This window comes from Dermacentor variabilis, chromosome 7 (assembly GCF_050947875.1).
Source record: "Dermacentor variabilis isolate Ectoservices chromosome 7, ASM5094787v1, whole genome shotgun sequence".
Lineage (NCBI taxonomy): Eukaryota > Metazoa > Arthropoda > Arachnida > Ixodida > Ixodidae > Dermacentor > Dermacentor variabilis.
In genome coordinates, this window is record NC_134574.1 from 157,889,888 (window position 1) to 157,911,378 (window position 21,491).

Sequence of the window (21,491 nt, forward strand, 5' to 3'; positions counted from 1 at the left end):
GAAATGCTGCTCTGTCATCTTTTGAAGTTGATTTTAACTATTCTTGTGCTGTTATCCGTGGATGCAGTGTTAACAATGTTTGCTCCGTCATTCAGGACATTTTTTGGGATTCCATGCAGCACTGCCTTTTTGATTCCATGCAGGTTGACACTGCTTTCTTATTTCTGCTAAAATAAGCCTATTTTGTCCCCCTCATTTAACTTTCCTTCATTCCCTTTTCATTATACTCTCTGAATACTTCTGCGGACACACTATGGTTTACTGACCCCACGCTCTACAGCTTATAATATAGAACACCGTTAATGTGACAATTCAAACGAAGCCAGCAGTAAAAAGTGAAAGGCCGGATAGGAGAATGGAAGAGGAAGCCATGTCTTTCCAGTTGACCACCATGGTGCACCACCCCCACAAACACAAAGGCAACGAGAGTCATCGCTAAATAAAGTTTTCTTGTTCTTGCAAGGAGATGCATGTCTACGACTGTTTACTCCATCCCATACCATATGCAAGACAGTGCACACAACGCTGCCTGACATTTCTTATATGTCAGGCCAAGTTGTATGGTTTAATTTCAACCGCCAAAGTAATACTAGCGCATGCAACTCAGTCCTGAGCAATAAGACAACTCACAGATAAAACCTGTACATGTAATGTTGGTTTGCAGGTCATCTCTAAAGCACACAGACCTTGTAAAGAAATAGCACATGAGATTTAACAGCTTCTATGATTTCCTTATATTTTCTATACTTGAGCTACCCCATTCTTGGCCAATCATCCAGAACGGACATTTGGGACTGCGACACAAGGAGCTATCTCACTAACTCTTTATGCGAACTGTACACGCCTCTAGTACCAAGGGAATGATGACAACAAAAGCAAGGATATCGGTGAGGTGAATGTAGACAGTGTGATGTCGTATGTTTTAATGGAGGTCGATACAGAGGCATCTTATGCTACTGTCAAGCACATCATCGAAAGCAAGCTTTGTACTTGGGTAAAACTTGTATTTTTTCCCTTCAATATTTGAAGCTTCTGCAAGTGCATTTAAAGAGAAGTAAGTTTGCGCTACAATCACAAGCTGCTGCTTTGACATGAAGAACACTTCTTTTTCGTATGGTCTTTTTTTATTTACATTCGATTATTTAGAGCTAAGTCATTTCGAAGTGATCCTTAAAGCACAAATGTACCGAACTGCCAAAATGAAACTTGCAGTTTCATTCAGGCACTTCACATTCATTTTTAAAGACGGACCTTCGGAAAATTGTAAGTTTTGATTGTTACAGTTTCAACTCGAACACTTGTAACGACACACTCACAGAAAGTCAAGTCACCCAAGACAGATTTGTAGCACTCTTTTGATGCCATTCAGCATGCAAGGTTGTGGAGTTCACAGCTGTTTTGTCTGTGATCCAGCAATTACACAAATCGACCAGAGAGTACTTGAGAATTTACCTAGCCAGTCGCATCATCACCACTGTGAAATTCTCCACTACTTCATTGGTTCGTAAGGGCTTGTCCATGACTCAATGTCTGCGGGCATCAGCGACACCATTCCTCGAATCTTGCCAAGCACTAGAGAATTCGTGCACTGGAAGTCCTCCGGTCCGTATGGAGGTAACAGCCGGACTGAGTCCGCAATTATGAGAGTACCAGGCTCCTGGGCAGACTCGGCCACCGGAATGCGGTTGACGCACATCCACGACCGAACCTTCTCTTTCCTCTCTCGCAACTGTTCGGCGCTGAGCGCTTGCCTTGCCGGCATGAAGAGATTCTCGAGCTGCTCCTTCTCAGCAGGACTTGCATCTGTGACAACAGTAACCGACTTGACAGCGTGTCCCATGACGACGTGAAGCACCTTCGGTTTTTCATCCTCAAACAGGACCATGACAATACTGCGTAGGAAGAAAAAGAAAAAAAAGAAGCAGGGTGGGAGCCGTCTCTAAGACTGAACCAATCCAAACATTAAGACGGTAGCACAGGACAAGGAAGGGTACAGATCGGGCGAACGAAACATGTTAAAAATAACATTCCCATATCCGTTACATTCCTCGCATTTCGCTTTAGGCCCCGAAACCTGACCACTCAAGTTGCTATCACAACTACCTCAAATCTGAAAAGCTACTAGGGCTAAACGACTTTTGTAGTAATGTTAACTACAATGCATTCTACCATGAAACTGCTTAACGTCTGCTTTTCCCATTGAGCGGCGAAATGTACAAGCTCAGAGCACGAAATATATGTAACAAAGGTTCTAAAACAAGCACTGACGTGTGCGAGTACATTTACGTTTCCGCGTTGCATGAACCTGCTGAACAAGGATGAAAAACAAGACGGCTTGCGTTTCAGTGCCATTTCGGAAAGATCACCGCAAGAACAGCTAGGCTACTCGCGATCGGCGAAGGCACTTCGTGATAGCTATCATAACTCCGCTATAACTGTTAACCTCATGCCTACCTTTCCGAGATGGGGTCGACTGTCTTGACGTAACCTGCCAGAACATTGCCATCCGTAGTTTCAACACGAACGAGCTTGTGTACATATGAAAGAAGCAACACAGGATCATCACTGGGCAAAGTGTCCCGCGTTTGTTCCGAACCAACTTTGGCCTCACGTTCCATAGCGTCACTACTTTCAGTCAACTAAATATACACGATCAAGGGCACAGACAGTCCGAGAAGTTCTTCACAGACTCTGTTTTCTAGTGTGGACGTGCGCTGCATGTTGGCGGGAACATTGTAGATTCCGTAAGCGACCGTTGCTGTTCATTCAAGGCGTTTAAGCACACGCTAGCACAAGCACCTCAAACTTTTAAAAGCCAAGATCAAGAGCTAAGCACCACCAGACACATGGTCAAATACGAGCCACAGAATAAACGCAATTTAAGCGCGCGAGCTCAACGCATTGGCTCAACCAGGAAGTGACTTCGCTTGTCTCTCTCGCTGGCTTGGCTTGACATTTGTGCGAAATCCTAACCACCAATGAAAAGCGCAGTTTCGGGCACCTGACAAAATTTTGGCCAATGAGACGGCTTCGCGGTACCGTTGATTGTTCACCGGTCATCCAGCGACGCGTCGCTCGTGTGTTCCGGCGTCCCGCGTTTGATGCGTATTGTAGGGGGCATTTAATCGTTCGGACGCCGTTCGTTGTTGGCGGTTGACCTAGACGAAGCGTGACCCCCGACCCTCGGGCATATACGCTACATTCAACTAACCGTCACGTTTCCTGCCATGGACCGCACTGACTACGATACAGCGTGAGTTCTTCGCATTATTCGTTGCAGGCGTCGTTGCGTTTGTTTGGTTTCGCACGCTATGCCTGACTGTTTGCTTTCAGGTTCAGCTGCCCGGTCTGCCTGGGCCCGAGTCAGAGCATGGTGTTCGGCCTGTGCCAGCACTTCGTGTGTTCGTCGTGCCTGTACGACCGCGTTGAGCATGACTTGAATCCTGCGCTTCGCTGTTGTCCCATCTGCAAAGCCAAGAACGTCTTTCCGGAGTATCGGTAATCGCTATGACTCTTCGCTTGTGCGATTGGCCCGTATCTTTAGTTAGTCACCTTGTACGTACGCGTTGCTGATATATTTCCTTCTTGCAGCCCTGACATTCCGGACGCCAATAAAAAGCTCCTGAACATAGCCGGCGTTGTCAAGTGCTCTCGGAAACGGTGCGGAGAAGAAATGTGGACTTGGGAGGCCAAGGAGCACGAAAAGTACGTTGAGTTTCACTACAAAAGCGGACTGAGGCGTCGTATTCCGCCGTGGAAGCTTTCCGCTGCAGTCTGTGAGGAAATCGCATTGTTTGGCGTGCGTCATGCGAATGCGTCTGTTTCGAGTCAGCCTGCCTTCGCGCTTCTTCTATATGTTGCCATAATCAATGAACCGCGAGAGGCGCACGTAACCCGAACTTTGGTATTGTTTGCTTCTGTTGTTGATGTTTACGTTCGCTTCATCGCTCCTTTCCATGCTTTCTGCAATCCGCTGACATGCCCCGCTGCCGTTTAGCCTTTAGCGGGCAAATAGTAGGTGATGTGCTGCTTTGGTGTCTGAAGCTCGCAATAAGCACAGTCGCGAAGTTGCGTTGCGCCCTAGGATAAACGCTACCTGACGTTGGATTCGCCTACGTGTTTTGTTAATGCCTTGCACAGTTGGATGGGCAGGAAATGGTACAAAAATTTTGTGAAAGCTTTCCAGTGAAGGCGCAGTCTACACTCCAGCGTATTTTCAGTGTCTGGGAACAGACTCTGTACAATTCCAACAATCCCGTAAGTGCAGCTCTCCACTGAGACAAATCTTGTGGTAAACGGGTGTCAGTTTGTGCTGTTCAGGCTGTGTGAGCATCTTCTTAAGTTTTCTGGCTTCTTATGTAAGCACAGAGTTTGCATTGCTGCTTGTGGCATCTTTCACTGATCTTTGCAGGCAGCTTCAACACTGCAATACAGTGGCTTTGAAAGACATCGTTCCAGCTGTGAGAAAAAAATTGGCAGTACTTAGATATGATTGGCAACTTTAATGCGATTGTCAATCGGTCGTATGATTGATGCATAGTAGTTGATACATTTTACATCATGAATGTTATAAACAGTGGCACATACCCAATTACACATACTCAGTGTTGGCATCAAAAAGGTTTATTGAAGAGCAGCACACATACCCAGTGTTACGTACCCAGTAACCCAAGTTGGTCCAATTTTACATGAGTATTCGTCAGCAAGTTTCATGTGATCAGTGAAGCGAATAAGTGGCTTTCTTCAGGCTTATTATGTCTGTGTTCGACTGTATGTGTGGCAATAATGCGACCTATGTCTGTTGTGTGGCCAGACCGGAGCATGTACGCAACCGCTGCGGTGGCTTAGCGGCTATGGTGTTGTGCTGCTGAGCATGAGGTCGCAGGATCAAATCCCGGCCATGGTGGCCACATTTCGACGGGGGCAAAATGCAAAAATGCCCATGCCCTGTGCATTGGGGGCACATGAAAGCTCCTTTGGTGGTCAACATTCATCCAGAGTTCCCCCACTACGGCGTGCCTCATAATCAAATCGTGGTTTTGGCACATAAAACTTCAGTATAAAAAATAACTCGGGAGTGTGCACGCATACTGATGGCAGCCCCGCTTGCAGGTCTTGTCGTGGCCTCTCGAGGCGGACAACGGGACGATGCTCCGGCTCCCCAGGAAAGGCCAGCACCAGCCGGAAATCGGGCACCCGCCAGAGCAAGCGTAGGAGGAGCAAGAGCACAGCCTCTGTCAGGGACTAAAGCACTTGACACAGCACTGCGCCTGCCTTACTTAATTTTTTTTATATATTGGTAAGCAGCAGTTGAAATCTTTATTTTTAACCTAGTGTGGTGCGTATGGACTGCAGTTTTCCAATAGCATTGCAAACACCGCAGATGACAGAATAAGGAAGTGTGAACATATGTGATATCATCCGAAGTTTTTATTCAAAATGGCGTGGCATATGCAGTTATCAGGAAAGAAGACTGCTTAAAAAAATATTTCGAGGATGATGGTCACAAGGCATGACACTACTTGATTGTGACTGGTTTTACCACTACTGCGGCTGCATCACTGGCCCGCAAAAAAAAAAAAAAAGGAAGGCGTGTTATCGTATTCACAAACCAGCTAGCCCAATCTCCACTTTTCCAAAGTTAATGAGAGAAAGAGAAACATTTCAATGAGACAAGCGATGTTGGCCAGAGGTCTATGTCTCTAGCTTGCCAGAGATTCCTAAATTTACTAGACGGAATTCTCATGCTGTAGAGGGGAGTTGAACTGACATTGGAAAAAACAATTGTAGCCGACCCTAATCTTTGACTTGCGTGTCTCTTAGTGGCGCTCGCACCTCGGCATATGTGTTCTTTAGGTTAACTTTAGGCAAATGCAACGCACAAAGTGAATTAAGAGGCACTGTTTTCCTTTAATTAGCCAGTTAAATATCATGCCACCTTCTTGTGTGTGACATCATTAGTGACGTCATTGCTTCTGCTTTCTATTTCCGGGTTTCCAGGAATTTAGCCAAAGTTGTTGGGTTCATGTGGTGGGTTTCTAAAGTCCGCGATTATGTGCTTTGGTGTGTGGTAATCAGCGACTTCTAATTATTCGTCGCTTCAGTAACTCAACTTGTAACTAAACTTATGCTCTGATATATCTGTAATGAAACCCATGAATTTTGTACGGTACTATCTTTTCTGATTTATTTTTAATTTTGTCCCTAGTTGTCTCGGTGATTTCTGATTAATTCTAATTACTTCAGACACTTCAGTAACATTGTAAGCAGCTCAACTTATGCTCGGAGATCATATCCATAATGAATCCAATGAATTTTGTACTGTACTATTTTTTTCTATCCTTTTCTGATTTACATTGAATTTCCTCCCCGGTCATCTCGAGAGGTGAACCAGAAGTGCTGTGCAAGAAACAAGAGTGTCATTCGATGCTTTCGGCGAGAATGCAAAATATACAACTATTATCACCCGCCGTGGTTGCTCAGTGGCTCTGGCGTTAGGCTGCTGAGCACGAGGTTGCGGGATCGAATCCCGGCCACGGCGGCCGCATTTCGATGGGGGCGAAATGCGAAACCACCCGTGTACTTAGATTTAGGTGCACGTTAAAGAACCCCAGGTGGTCGAAATTTCCGGAGTCCCCCACTACGGCGTGCCTCATATTCAAAAAGTGGTTTTGGCACATAAAACCCCATATATATTACAACTATTATTGGCCAGTTGTGTTGCACTTCAGTCTCTCAACATTTCTTTAGAACCGTGGCATGTTTTAAGTCATCTACTATACTTTATTCTCTTGTGTAATTTCGCATACATAAGCAAGTCTCGATGCTTCTGATAATGTGTACCGCGAGGTATATTCTGTAAGAGTCGACCTAGTGGACTGTCCATTTCGGCCGCTGCTGATTGGATGCAGCTGTAAGAGTGCGGAGGAGATGAGTGGCCGCAGCCAATCAGCAGCGGCTGAAATGAACATAGGTGGACTCCTACAAAATACCACCCCTTGTGGCAGCTCTAGCAGCAAAAAGCGGCAGCTAACTTCCTAATGGCTGCGATGCCACGTCACAAGCGTGCATCGTGACGCTGGCTCGGGCAGCACGTACCATTATGGAGTCAAGCATCCGCATCAGTCGCGGCTGCAACCTCAGCAGTAGCGAAACGTGACTGACCACGCCAATACAAAGCAGGCGAAGTAAGGGAGCAGAAGAATGCAGCAAAATGAGCAAAGAGCGAGTGAAATCCACCATTATCGTCAACTCTCCCAATACACGGTGGGCAAAATGAGCATTCATGCAAACATTACTCGCAGCACAAAACTCGAGGAACCACTCGGTGGTGTTCAGTTGGACATTAATACTTTCGCATTCAAAACTGATAAGTGCTTAGGTGTCCTCAGATGTTTTTGGCAGGTGCAGTTGTATGCAAAAAATATTCTCTCTGAAACATAGGTGCTATCTTTTGTGCAACTGATTTCAATAGCTTTATACGAAGCATTCACACTTCTCACCAGGCCCGGTGACATCAGTGACTGCTATTATAATTGCACAACAGAAATTTTTTTTGATGCAGTTGAATGTTAAAAAATATTTTTAAAATGTTAAGCAGCTCGTACTCCCAAACTTGCGCAGATCCTGAAGGATTAGCATCACTTAGTAGGCAGCAGGTATGAGCAATTATTAGCGCGAAAACTTGCAATGACTTGCAAATATGTCTCAAACTAAGTGCTTTATGATACACCATTGACAATTGCGTGATGTTTAACTACTACTGCTGTCATTCAGTCACGTGGCTGGCGCAATTGGCACTGGTGCTGGTGCTGCAGGCAGAAACTTGGTTGCCTCATCTATTCAGTGTTGTCTCGTTAAAACTTCTGTTTTCCACTTTGCACACTGAGTTTGAAATGGGAAAGGTTGTAACCATAGCCTCCTACTAAAATTACTAGAGGTAATCCTGCTCCTGTGGTAGTTCAATGGGAATGGTGGGTAATACGCACGAATGTGTGGGATCTTCATGCATGTGATTTTATTTACTGTGGTGTATCTGCCTTTACTGGCCTAAATATTGAACCAATCCTATCGTTCTAAACGCAAAAAGCAGGAAGACTCCACATGTGCATAATCATTGCGAGTTGTATCCATAACACAATATTTTGTTGAACATTGTAAAATTTGTCAGTTCGGAAGACATTTGAAGCCCCAAGTACAAATGTTAGGCAAATACATGTACTTGCTATCACTCCCAATCCTGGCTGAACAGTCATTCTTTTCATTTATTTTGTTCTACCCAACAAAGGTCTTGCCTGCAGTTTCCGTAGACACTAGTGCCAAAGTTCCCTCTGCTAATTTTTCTAAGAAACTCTATGCTTCTAAATTTTAATCATTGGAGTACTAGAATGAATCAATCATTATGCCACAGCCATCATGGCATCATCATTGCCATCATCATTGCCATCATTTTCATGCCATTGCCTTGCTGTTGTCATCGCACACATTCGCATTGCTCACGTAATCACTCACCTTAGACATGTTGCACCGTCTCGTAGCATCTTGCAGCACCCCAAGCTGGCTACCTTGAAAATGCTTTGCGTAACATTGATTCCCACAAATCGTTGCATTGGCCTAATTTTTTTGACAATTTTGTTGGCTAGGACTCTAGTAGCAACTTTTATTTTCCATTCCAGGTTCTTCTGCAGAAGTGTACCTGGAAAAGGAGCCAGGAGCTCTTCTCTGCGTTTTTACAGAATACTCGTATTTTATTTTATATTTTTACAAAAAAAATTATGTGGCAATGAATGTTTTATGCATGACATTTCATGTTCATTTTATTCTTGAACATACATCTTTTATTACACTTGATGAAATAATAAAGCGCTCGCAAGTCCTTAGTGTATGATATGCGAAATGTTCAGGCCCCGAACTATCATGGTTGTCAGGGGGTGCTTTTGACCGCAAACGCCCTGAAAGTCGTCGTAAGCCATGTCAAAGAGAGCGACGCCTGTTGTGAAGTTTGCCTGAAAAATAAAAGTGAAGTGCAGTTTTTTTCAGTGTTATTAGATGCACAAATTTGTTGCACAAAGGTTGTTTATAATAGCTATGTGCACTTTTGATGTTGCACTAATGAGGACAGCGCCATTGCAAAGAGCGATATTTGTTTGTTCTTAAAAGATTTCGCTATTAGCTTGAAAAAAAGTAGCCATCGCCACCATATGGTGGCTGTTAATATTTACTTTCACTAAATAAGAAAAACAGGCCAAGTGTGACTGTTTGTATCGTAGGATTCACTTCCTTTGCAGCATTGCATTTGCACACACACACGCAAAAAAAAAGAAAGCTTGTGCCACAAAAATTCTCCTCAGACTTCGTTGTTTAATGAAGTCTGAGGACAATTTTTGTGGCATAGGTTTTCTTTTTTTGGAACTTATGCTTTTCGCTTGGTCATAGAGGCTGCAATGGAAAGGATTTGCACGCTGGTAGTTGTAGGAAAACACTTCTACGATAAGGTTTGCCTGATTGACCTGTGCCGCTGGTGCCGAATCGAAACAGTGGTGCACACCTAGTTAATAAAATTTAGCCTTTCATAAAGAGAGGGCAAACAGCACGCTCAAGCTGGTCAGCAGCCATAATAACTATTTGTAATGAAATATAAGTATGCGTGCTCTGCCAAGTACAAACAAAAATATCTGTAAATCGTTTGCCAACTTTTGTTTGAGCAATCAAGACTGAAAGCTTGGGAGTCGAGTCTATGTTGGAATTTCACTTGCAACCATTACAGTTGCTATGCAGCGCTTGTGTGTGTGTTGTCCGCTTTATGTCCTGTAGAAGCGTGCTCTATTTGTTCAATACTTGTGCTTGTGATGACTTTAGAAATTGACGCACTGTATCGGCAATAATGTAATTTGAGGGGGGGGGGAGGTGTTGACAATACAAACAAAAAAAAAAAGAAAAATACAAATTTAACACTAGCTAGCATTACTCAATTCAGTCACAAGTGGATGGGCTAGTTACTTTTTTATTGGAGCTGCTGTGTATAAGAAAATGCATGTGCAAGAGCACAAAAATAGGCATAAGCATGGTGCTGTCTTTCCGTGGTTTTACGGCTGTTTTTTCCATGTGCTGCTGTCCTGATGCTAGGCCTTTTTTATGGCTGCAGACATTTTGCACACGATGAGTGTTTTATCAATAGCCAGAAGCTAAATGCTACGAGTATGTGTGCAGCAGCCAAGGAGACTTTAAGAGAATACAAGAACTGTTATCTTTTACGTCAGCTAAAGTAAGCATATACGATGCATAATTTTGTAAGTTACTTGAAGTTGTCACCAAATGTTGGTACGGGTTGAGCAGAAGTTCTCACAGACTAAGTTGTAGAATACCGTATATCAATTTTGTCTGTTTTAGATGTAGCAGCAGACATAGTTTGGTGTTGTAATAGACTTAAAATCTCGATATGCACATTTGTAAGGTTGGTACTTCAAATTTTTTGTTCAGCTTGTAGAGATTTCTGGCTAGGTCTATGTAAAATAAGTTAATGGCCTAACTTGAATATCTCCTCCTAGTGGTCACTCCAACTTTTTTAAAAATTCAGCAAACCTCGTCAAAATTGGTTATGCAGCCGCCAAACAGATATAGTGTATGCAGGTGGACAGTATATGTTTAGTCTTTTGAAAAGCATTCGATAGAGCATCTCATACCGTGTTACTGTAAAAGCTGTCTTATCTTAACGTACCAAATACCCTCCTAAAATTGCTTGAAGCTTATCTTCTCAAAAGAAACCAATGTGTGATTCTTGGTGGTGTCTGCTCGTCCGACGTTTCTGTATTATCAGGTGTGCCACAGTTGTCCATTTTGGGGCCCTTGCTTTTGCCTATATGTATTAATGATCTAAGTGAACATGTGTCTCACCAAGTTATATGCAGATGATTGTTGTATTTACTGTGAAATTTCAACAGTGAACAGCTACAAAGGGATCTGACCAATGTTATGTCTTGGTGTTTCACTTGGAACATAACCCCCAACCTGTCCTAATGCAATCTGTTAAGATTCGCAAACAAAACACAGCCCCTGGTGGCAAGCTATGTTACGAACGCAATGCAGTTGTCCCTTGTGAAGGAATATAAGTACCTAAGAGTTTTTTCTAGCAATTAAACATGCGCGCAAAGATTACAGTGTATCGAAGGCTAGCAACACATTAAACTTCTTGAGATGCAACTTGAAATAAGCACCGGCTTGTCTAATGGAAACCCTGTATATGTCAAATGTACACGCACATTTAGAATACGCGTGTAGCACTAAAGGCCCTTTCACTAAAGTTAACATTGATGCTCTTGGGCATGTGGAGTTGTGAGCGGTCCGTTTCATCACGGGTGATTATGACTATTCTAAGAGGTCATTTGAAATCGGAAATACTTTAGAATGGCCTCTTCTTGAAGACAAGTGCTAATGTTTATGTTGGTCTTTGTTTTATAACATATTTCATTGTTTAACGGGCATTCAAAAAGAAACCTACAGGCTGGAGCCTACATATATCTGCCCATACTGATCACAGATTAAAAGTGTGCAAGTTTGCTCCCTCGAGAAATTGTTTCCTCTTCCCATTCTACATTGCCACTTGGGCTTTAAAGCTTTATTTCAAGTCTGCCTGGGCACAGCTGAAAGTTATTATTTATGCTTTCTTCTTCCTAATGATTTATGCTTGGCTCTTTTTGACCCTTTGTTGCCTTTGTTGCTTTAAAAGGAGAATGCATTTCAGAGTTGTTCTGTACACAATTCCAAATTATGTTATTAATCTGTGCTTTATGTATTTGTATTCCATGTATCTTGATGTTTCCCCCCTACACTAATGTCCCACACAGGCACTGTAGGTATTGTAAATAAATAAAAAAATATAAGCACATTGCATAAACCTTGTGACTCGTGTTTCTCTGCCTTTACCTGCACGTACTGTTGCAACTAGTTGCGTGCATTGAAAGAAACTCTTGCATTGAACGAGACAGGTGCAACACCTAGTTTTGCCATAACACTGTACCGAATTCTGAAAAAGAAAAATAAGTGAGAACATTTGAAAGCAAGGAGCTTATGGAGTATGAGTCATTCAGTTCGCCAGTAAGAAAGGTAAATACAAGAGTGTCATTGGATCAACTCCCGTTGATTCGATCTTGATTAATTAAACTTGTAGTCTGATTCTAACACACTGGAATCTCTTCGCGAGAAACCATACATGGCAATGAAAGGAAATCTTACTATTTAGTTCCGAATACAAAAGCATGCCGTTTCGGGTAATCCGAACCCCACTGTGTGTGCCATCATGCGCGTGGCAGTAACTAAAAGCGTGAAAACAAGAAATTTCAGCAGATAGCGCTATTGGTTCCCTCCTCGACCGCCATGATGGCAGTAACCTGCCCTGCAGTGATGATGACGCCCTGTACTGAGCCCTGAGCAATGTCTTTCCGAGTATTTGTCAGCGCTGACAACAGGTATTGAGCTCTGTGGGCCACTGACTGACGGTGACATGTATATTACTGTAATAGTGTATTGAAGTTGTCTCTGGCGATGACAAACTACTTAAAGTGAAAAAAAAAAAGATTGGAGTTGGTTCATTTTACCGCAGTTAATTAAATTGCCCTCCATGGTCCTGCAAGGGTCGAATCAATGGCGCTAGACTGTAACAATGAACTACCAGCGATCGTCACGGCGTCCGCATTTCGATGGGGGCGAAATGCGAAAACACCCATGTACTTAATTTAGGTGCACTGTAAAAGAATGCCAGGTGGTCCAAAGTCCTCCACGACGGCGTGCCTCATAATCAGATCGTGGTTTTGCCACGTAGAACCCCATAATTTAATTTGAACTACCGGCGAGCAAACCTGCACGCAAGAGAGCTGTCGTTTTCTTCTTGACAGCAAACACTCGCCAAAGTTTGAACAAAAACAGTCTTTATGACGTTTCAAGTTCCCTCTTGTTCACATAAAAGCGAGACAAGTTGGGCCATGCCTTATATTCGTAGTAGATGGCACAAATATCTGGTGTATATGTGTGGTAGATTTCCACTTGTCTGATTAAGTGTAAGAGGCGTCAACTGGATTAATAATGATTCCAAAAGAAGGCGGGGTGAGATGAATTTTTCCGTGTCGATGACAGTCGCAGAATTGCAATCAATGTTTTGACCCATGTTAGGGTGATGTTCAGCTAGCGTGTTGGCAGCGGTGTGTCCCTTAGCTGCGTCATTGTGGTGCTGCTTGATGCGCCATTTTAAGTTGCCTGTTCCTCCGATGTTATGTGATTGTGTCTGTTGCAGTGGGTTTGTTTGTTCTTTCTTTTTCTTTTTTTGCTCAGCCACCGCTATTGATAACGTCATGCATTGTTTTAGTTTTTGCCGTTGTATGATGAGACACAATAGGAAAGGAACTTGGACCCGTGGGATTAGATTCGACACATGCGCACGTCGCTTTCAGTACAACTTTAATGTTGCTCCTCCTTTTGGCCACAAATTTGGTGCAGATAAGAGTTCGATGCTCAATCTCAACACATACTTTTCGCAGTGTTTTATTTCTTCACTGTCATTATCCACCGTGAAAAGTGTCACTTTCTTTCTTTTATTTTTTCCCGTCAGAAAGGCATCTACTTCTGCTTTTCTATGTCAACAAATTATGTAATGAAGTCAGCACTGTGTTTTATCTGTTTCTATTCCGTGCACTGCACTGTTACATTGTGTCAAAAGCTTGTCTGGATGGGCTACAGTGCAGCATATCCTGCGCCTCTTCGTCATCGAGAATCCATCTTTACCGCAACGCTTGATAGAATGGCGGCTGAGGCGAAAACCGTAGGACAAAAAGATGTGAATGGACAACAGCACCGTTCCGAATGTGACACAACTGCAGTTCGTTCCGAGACAAGTTCGCACTTTACGCCGTATCAATATCCAAACTTTTCCTTGTCATGTATTTTGTTTACCTTCCAAAAGCACCCTGAATAACACAGACTGATGATACAGATAACGTATACAAATAACTTCTACCGCCAGACATACTTTGTTCACCTATACCTCCAGTTCTAGGTTATGAGGATTGATAGACGCATAAACAGGCAAAGAAATAAACAGACATCCTGATCGAACGATTGTGATTCAGACGGCCTCGATGTTGTGGGCAGGTAAGCATAGGGTAATCGCACACCGCCAGCTTACAGAAGCAGCTTGTGCAGACGTCTTCCTTATAACTGACTGAATCCTGGGTTTTGAAAGTAGCACTGGATATATTTGAAGTGCATTAGTCGAGCTTGCTCCCAAGAGAAACACCTGTTTGTGAAGCAGGCTCATCATTGCGCTCGATAGCCGTGCGGGAAAGCCACCCTAATACATTTAAATGAACTTGGTCGATCAGTTGGTGTTGACACTACAGGAAAGGGCAAAGATGACTGGATAACAGAGGAAAGTGCTTGTTCTGTGCTCTTCAGTTGTCTTAGTCCTTTGGTAGTCTAGCCATGAAGGGTACATTTCACGCAATTTCTTTTGTTTTGAGAGAATAGATACATGGCTTACAAAGTAAATATCGCTTGCATCGTGAATCGAAGCCATCCACTGGTTTTGGTATGTGCCATGGACGCAACCATCCTCTTTGCTCATGGACCAGCGCCACTGACTCTGGTTTGGGACAGTCTCTCGGCAGACCTGGTGTTGGACGGGAACGTTGGATACACCGCGTGAGCACTGAAACTTGTCAGGTGAAAGCATGTTTGCTGTAGGTAATTACAACTGTAACAAGCAAACATATTACAAGTATTAAAGGCCTCCTGAATCACCACGTACATATTTTTTTTTTATGTGCAGTAGGGATCAAAAAGATATATTGTTGTTTCCTACGGAAAATTCACTTGCGACACATGCCCAGTGACGGAGGTTGCCGTCAAGGGGCTGGTTAAAGACTGGTACCTACCCAGTAACTCAAGTTAGCGTGAAAGAGGTTGAAGAGCGGTATGAAGCAACAACAAAACATACAGAGTGTCACATACACAGTGACCCAGCATAGTCTAACGGTTGGGTTCGAACCCAGTCCTGTCGCCACAGCAGCCCACTGCATGGACTACTCAATTACGCTCCGTTTATTTGTCTGTCTCCTTTCGTCTATGCTATGCATTACGTGGGCACATGTTTGCAACCTTCAGGCTGTCAGTGACCCAAGTTGGTGGGAAAATGGTTAGACTAAGACAGGCAGGCAGACAGGTGCTGGAAAGTGCGTGAAATATCATAAGAATGCTAATTGCATTAAAAAGAATTACATGCTCAGCAACGGGCTTTTTCGGTCTCTCCTTTGCACGTCGTGACGCAAGCGAAGTACTGTGCGCGACGTCACCATGGTAAAAGCTGTCGATTAGTCAGCCGCTTCCGGGGACGATGGCGCCAAAGTGACGACAGCCGGCTGTGTGTTCCGATAATGGCGTGGGGCTCGCTCACTGTATGGCGCCGAACCTTCTTTTCTTCTAGTGTAATAGAGTATTCTAGTGCATTATGTATACTTTTATGGAGCGTCCATTCTGTCTCGCGGAGGGCGATTAGGGCAAAATGGAGGAACTTTTCTGCAGGCGTGTTGCGTGACTGTACCCACTGCATGGAGTTGGTAAGGGCACGCGGCAGCTAACCTTAGCCAAACCGTTCAAAAAGAAAACGAAAACGGGTGCAAGGTGAAATTATAAGACCTAGAGTGTTAGGCCGTCAGACCTCTGAAGATCGAACACCATAGGTCTTAAAAGCGTGTCTTCCACCGTGTTTTTCTAATCTTGTTTTTCGTTGAAGAGCTTAGTTAGCTGGGACCCCCGACATACATTTTCTAGCTTAGAGTGGTTTAGGGTCTCTTTAAATAAATGAAGACAAAAAAAATAGCCTATACTATCGCAATATATATGAGGGAGATATGCGATCTTGATCTTCTGTAAGTAGTCTTACCTACTTGCCCAACACAAGATGGCCGACCTCGTGGTGATTTCAGCACGTAATCGGAAAAAGGCAGAGGTTCACAGGAAGACACAAATTTGAAGTGATCAGCAGTGTTCGATTAACGAGATCTCGCTCGAGTCAAAGAACCGGTGGCACCAAACCACACAATGCACTGATGATTTGTTTACTCATCGAACGCAACGTCCGCCATATTGTGTTGGCTCACCGAGATGTGCAGTGAAGCGCACTCGTTAAATTTTGCATGCGCCTCGAGAGTAATATGCGGTAACGATATAGTACTGACGGCAGTGTAAGGGAGCTTTTGCGTCTTGTTCGGATCGACGCGGCTGAGTTTGTTGGGACCCTCCGTGACGAGCAGGTGAAACTGAAGCGCTCGCAGCGATGCCGTCACGACGGCTTGATCATGCAGCGCCGGCGCAGTCTTCTTTAAGTCCGCCTGCAGGTTCACCTGTACGGACAGGGCAGTTGAGATTATAGTGACGCCTTCTTGACTGAACTGTGCAGCCAGTCCCAGTGACGTGCAACGGGCAAGTCCAGTACACGTACCCGCCGCTGTTGAACACGTGCCCAAAACATACAGTATATACCGAAAAGCGGATACACCTGCGGCAGCAGTGGTAGTGCTACTGCGTTCTTGCATTGCACCTCATGTTCTTGCGTTGCGTCATTTTTTATCGCAGAAGAGGAACTTGTAAGAAACGCATTAAGGGCACCCTGAACCACCCCTGTTGAAATACCATAGTCCGCGTGTAGCGTACGCTGCCGTGAGCATTCCAGCCAAATTAGAGACTTTTAGCGTGTCCGGTATTCGGGCAAGCGCGGGCGGTTTTCCGGTTTAGCGGGGGCGTCAACGTGAGCGGCCAGATTGGTGGCGCCAGCTGGTGGCGCAAAGTTCAACCACACAAACACAGAGCTAATTACTATATTCTGCTTAGCTGCTGGCGTAAATTTTCGACAGTGGCGTAATCGTGTTCACAATTACGCCGCTGCCAAAAATTTGCACGAGTGGCGAAGCAGGATATGGTGAGTTACTGCAGTTTTAGCTATGCGTTTGTCTGGTTGAGCTCTACAACACCAGGCGGCTTCACCGCTCCGGCCGCTCACGTTTACGCCCGACCATCCGGTAATCCGCCCAAACCGCTCCCGTTTACCGGAATAGCGTACAAGCTAAAAGTCTCTATTGTGCCGTCGTGCGCGGTGCGTGGAGCTCGCAAGCGGAACGCGACCCGTTACTTTTTCTCAAACACTCTCTTTCCAAACAGAAGCCTGCTGCTCACTCTATTCTGGACGCTTCACTTCGTAATAAAGCGGATTCCCATACGCGGCTGCTATTGGTAGCTATGGTCGGCTGCGCAGCGTAGATACCGCCGCCGCCGCGGGGTGCCGCCACGAGTCCATTGGCCAAGCGCACCGCGGCTCGCTGAGGATAACAGCGTTTGGTTAACGTTTAGCGCGTCGTCGGCACCAAAATCGGAAGTCGTGGCGCCTACGTTAACATCCAAAATGAAATTTGAACTGCGCGTCACAGTGACATATGTAGGAGACGGAGCGTTGCGGGCACGCCCCACTCCACCGTATCCTTCGCAGTGCAACGCATCGAAGAAGGAAGGAAGGAAGGAAAAAAAACTTTATTTAAGGAGAAGAAACAGCAGCACAGTGGACGCCGTATTTGATTGACAACAACTCCGTTTCTGCTCAACGCAATGAAGTACTCTTTGCGTCAAAGTGTTTCCGAAATAGACTATTTTCACTTCAAATGCCTTTCTCCACTTCGATAAAATATGGTTCAGGGTCTCTTTAAGCTGCTGTTGCTGCCAACACCTTTGCATAAGGAGGTATGTGGGCCGTAGTTTTATATAGTTGACGCCAGTGTCACACAATGGCGCTACCAGCGCTGCTCAACTTATACCACTCACGCTAATTTGGATAATTCCGGCATCAGTGCGTATCAGATGCGCATTTCACAAAAATATGCCTGCACAATTTACTGTACTACAGCTGACAACTTGCATCGGTAATAATTTGATTTAATCGACAGAAACATTCTTTACTGGCATGTCGGAACTCGGTATTTTACAGGTTCAAACGGGACCCGCATTCAGTAGGGATCGCGTAGACTCAGTAAATTGCATGAAGTCTTGCAGACTCGAGAATAATATTCGAATAGCCTTCAACCAAGCAGCATCGTCACTGTGGTCAATGGCGCCTGTGGCAGTGGCCCCCCGGCCTTCTCGTTTCGAGCAATCCCCATAGCTTGCTTTAGCGTGGGGTTGGTTTTGTAGCTAACGAGTAATTATTTTATCTCCATTTGAACTTTCTAATGTAACGAGTACACCACACAACTCCCAATTCAGCACGACATCACACCGAAAGCGCGCATCTACGGGCTTATCTTGTATTAACAGGCACAAAAACGCGAGTGGGACATTTTTATTTTAGAAATGAACAGAAAATTAAGCAGGGCAAAAAAAGTTTTCATGAGAAATGTCCAGACCAACATTATATATATATATATATATATATATATATATATATATATATATATATATATATATATATATATATATATATATATATATATAATATAAACGTGCTCTAACACAAAAAAATGCAAAATTTGAGCCTGTAGAGAGACCTGTATCGATATGCTAAAGCATGTGTATGCACATGCAGTGTATGCACAGCCACGTGCGGTGCACATTGTATGCGCAGCCGCGTAGGTGTACATACAAGAATAGATTGACGCTCCTCGGAAGGAGGAAACTTGAACGGAGAGGAAAATGAAGATGAGCCAGAAATAGTAGGGCCACTAGCGGAAAAAGAACGCAGTCTCGCCAGAACATGCGTTATTTTAAAAGAGCTTTCGCAAGAAAATTGACAGACAAATATATGCTAATCTCGCACCATCCGCTAGCGCAGTCGGCCCCGCGATGGGGAAGCATTTCTACAGCAGTTGCGACGAGCGCTATGCGGGCGAAACATTTTGTGTACCTCTCTGGGACGAAGTCTCTAATCTATATTTCATTTGAACTCCACGTCATAAAGCACTCTACAAGTCATTAAACTTTGCTAAGGGCACGCATTCTCCTAGAAATTTTCATTTTTTTTTTTTTTTTGTGTAGTCCGCGCATAGTGCCACTGTTAATTCCACTCAGCGAAAGGCGCCTGGCGTCTTTTCGCTTCTTTGAGGAATAATTCTTTGCCATTTCACCCCCCCCCCCATTTTTTTTCTTTTTTTTTTGTCCAGCTGCACCCCTCCTCTGAGCCCTGCACCTGAGGCGGTTCGCTCCCCCGCACCCCTCTAGTGACGTCACTGCATTCAAGCCTAACTCAGGTTACGGTTCAGTGGAAGACTCGCTCCACCTCAGACTCAGACCCGTTTAACCTTGTTCTTGAGTCCGAGTGAGAATCGAAATCTTTTGAAATGAATCTACATGAAGCAGTGCACCTGTATAGATTGCGAAATTCGGAAACAATGCTTGTGGCTTACAATTTGCGGCAGGTTGACAGCGCAGTGAGCCATTGTGCCGGAGCCCGGCTTCTTGTGCAGTTCGTGCGTCCAGAACACTACGTTGTAGGACAGCCTGTACGAAACGTTGCGACGCGATGAAAAAAAAAATCAGTAAAAATATCAAGGTTATGAACTTTGTCATTCGTGTTCGTTTACACGCCCCACACCCCGCCTGTTTTTTTTTTTTTCCATTACTCCCTCGATCGTATTCGATTGAAGTAAACAGCTCGACGACCCGCGACTGGCGTAGAAAGTCGTAGGAAAAAAACAAAACGCTTGAAATGGACGCTTTGAACATGCACGATAAATCACTTTATGTTGATATGCTACAGCTCCAAAATATTGTCTGCCCGAGCTACATACGGCACCAATGTCTTGATAACAGTTTTGCTACACTTCCGTCGTTTACGTGTACCGGATGTTCTTTAATAATGCCAGGTTGAGCCTTTGCGTAATACTTTAAGGTGCAATCCGAGCTCGTCGATCGATACTTTTCGTTACGCTCTACGAATGCCAATGCATTAAATATATTGCTGCCAGCGCCATCATTGCCAGCCTATTTTACCTCGGCGAGTCCGCGCAGTCAAAAATAAGAACCCGCCTCCGACTTCTACGCTGCATACTTTTTTTTTACACGGACAGCCGAGAGGTAGTGCGAGTGCTGCGATTGACTAAATTTAGAAGCGACATTCCATGTAGGACGCAGCGAATTAAAAAAGTATTCTGGAAGTTGCTAACCGACCCTGGTATGCACGGTGTATACCTGGACATGATATTCCAGGAAACGATGCGGCACATAGCAGATTCAAGCTACCATCTGCAATTGGGACGACATGCAGTACCCCATCTCTCGATCGCCATCCTTGGATCCCGTATTTGGAGCCCACTTCGATGTTGCTGCACGAAAGCAAGGTGGTGCCGAGATTTTGGACACTGTTAGGGTTGGCGTCTGACACCACGTGGCGACAGGAATTTCCCCCTACCTTCTACTTGGTCGGACACCACGGGCGACAGGTCGTTCCCCCTACCTTCTACTAGGCCGGAGCCCACGGGCGACAGGTCATTCACCCGACCTTCTCCCCGGATTCGTCGAAAAGAGGATCGACTTCTCCTGCCCGTGCTCGGTAATGCAGGAGGAGGGGCCCTCTCTCTGTGCCTGTCACGTGTCCTCGACGGAAGCAAGATCCCGCCCACGCTTGTAGAGAGCCTATTTAAGGGGCTCCGAAATGTACTTGTGAGATACTTCATACTTCATGCTTTTCTTATTTTCTTTCAACTACCTTTGAATAAACCGTGCAAGTTTCGCACTAGCAAATCGTCTCGCCCCTGCTTGGTCGCCATTATCTACCGGATGCCTGCAGCCCGCCGACAACGCCACGCTACCCAATAAGTAATGTCGGTCGAGCTTCGATAGGCAGGCGCCGCTACTTCTCGGCAGCAGTATGGTACGCTACCCTGGAGTACGCAACAAACTGGTTGCGAGCGGTGGGATCGCCTCCAAACGCAACAGCACATAATTGCTCGAATCGGTGCCGGCTTCCTGCTCCGCTGGCGAGCGTATACCGCAACGAAGCGCGTGCGCCTCGGAATCAAGCACGCATCCTCCCAACCTAACCTGCGCATTGGCGGATCCAGTGTGGTGATGTCTACAACCATCCACCGCGCCAACCACTCTTAGACGTGCCGGAACCTCGGCGCTGATTGAGTGTGCAGTAAAACTGAGCTTGTGTAAAATATTGCTTGTCTAAAATATGGAATAAGAAGACAACTAACATCTACGTAGCGTGAGTTCGCTTGCCCGTGAAGACACATTTCAATCTGTCTGGATGCACAAGCGAATTCACGTAATGTTCCAGTGTCTATAGATGTATATATCATCACTGCGCTCACCTTATACCATCAATAAACGGAAAGAAGTGTTTCCTTTCCAGTTCGTTTTCGGGGACAACCAGCGCCATCTTCTTCGAAAAGGCACCAAGACAGGTCTCCATCGCCTGCGAGGACAGCACGCGGAAGCTCTCGGGTATTTTTATACGTGAA

General features: G+C 44.9%; 3 protein-coding genes across 3 annotated transcripts in view; 1 reads left to right on the forward strand and 2 right to left on the reverse strand.

The window, feature by feature from the left end:
• Positions 1–899: 899 nt before the first annotated feature.
• Positions 900–2,923, reverse strand: LOC142588262 (gem-associated protein 6-like). Its single transcript, XM_075699833.1, has 2 exons — positions 2,455–2,923; positions 900–1,892 (listed from the first exon to the last, which is right to left on the reverse strand). The coding sequence occupies exons 1-2, from the start codon at positions 2,616–2,618 to the stop codon at positions 1,490–1,492; spliced, it is 567 nt and encodes a 188-aa protein (XP_075555948.1). The 5' UTR covers positions 2,619–2,923; the 3' UTR covers positions 900–1,489.
• A 135-nt stretch (positions 2,924–3,058) lies between these two features.
• LOC142588263 (uncharacterized) lies at positions 3,059–8,803 on the forward strand. The gene is made up of 5 exons (XM_075699835.1): positions 3,059–3,253; positions 3,334–3,498; positions 3,592–3,705; positions 5,113–5,299; positions 8,676–8,803. Exons 1-4 carry the CDS (start codon positions 3,228–3,230, stop codon positions 5,246–5,248), a joined length of 441 nt encoding a protein of 146 aa, XP_075555950.1. The 5' UTR covers positions 3,059–3,227; the 3' UTR covers positions 5,249–5,299; positions 8,676–8,803.
• Positions 8,804–8,876: 73 nt separating this feature from the next.
• Positions 8,877–21,491, reverse strand: part of LOC142588916 (uncharacterized) — a 39,787-nt gene continuing 27,172 nt past the window's right edge. Inside the window, exons 4-8 of the mRNA XM_075700727.1 lie at positions 21,342–21,445; positions 19,389–19,524; positions 16,224–16,388; positions 14,528–14,656; positions 8,877–9,005 (exon numbers count right to left, since the gene is read on the reverse strand). Coding sequence (XP_075556842.1) covers positions 8,877–9,005; positions 14,528–14,656; positions 16,224–16,388; positions 19,389–19,524; positions 21,342–21,445 — 663 coding nt within the window. The remainder of the gene's footprint in view (positions 9,006–14,527; positions 14,657–16,223; positions 16,389–19,388; positions 19,525–21,341; positions 21,446–21,491) is intronic.

Bases quoted from the DNA above. Each gene is read 5' to 3' on its own strand.
- LOC142588262 (XM_075699833.1), bottom strand. From the start codon at position 2,618: ATGGAACGTGAGGCCAAAGTTGGTTCGGAACAAACGCGGGACACTTTG. The intron at 1,893-2,454 runs GTAGGCATGAGG...CTTCCTACGCAG, and splicing joins GTCGACCCCATCTCGGAAAG to TATTGTCATGGTCCTGTTTG.
- LOC142588263 (XM_075699835.1), top strand. From the start codon at position 3,228: ATGGACCGCACTGACTACGATACAGC. The intron at 3,254-3,333 runs GTGAGTTCTTCG...GTTTGCTTTCAG, and splicing joins CGCACTGACTACGATACAGC to GTTCAGCTGCCCGGTCTGCC. The intron at 3,499-3,591 runs GTAATCGCTATG...TCCTTCTTGCAG, and splicing joins AACGTCTTTCCGGAGTATCG to CCCTGACATTCCGGACGCCA.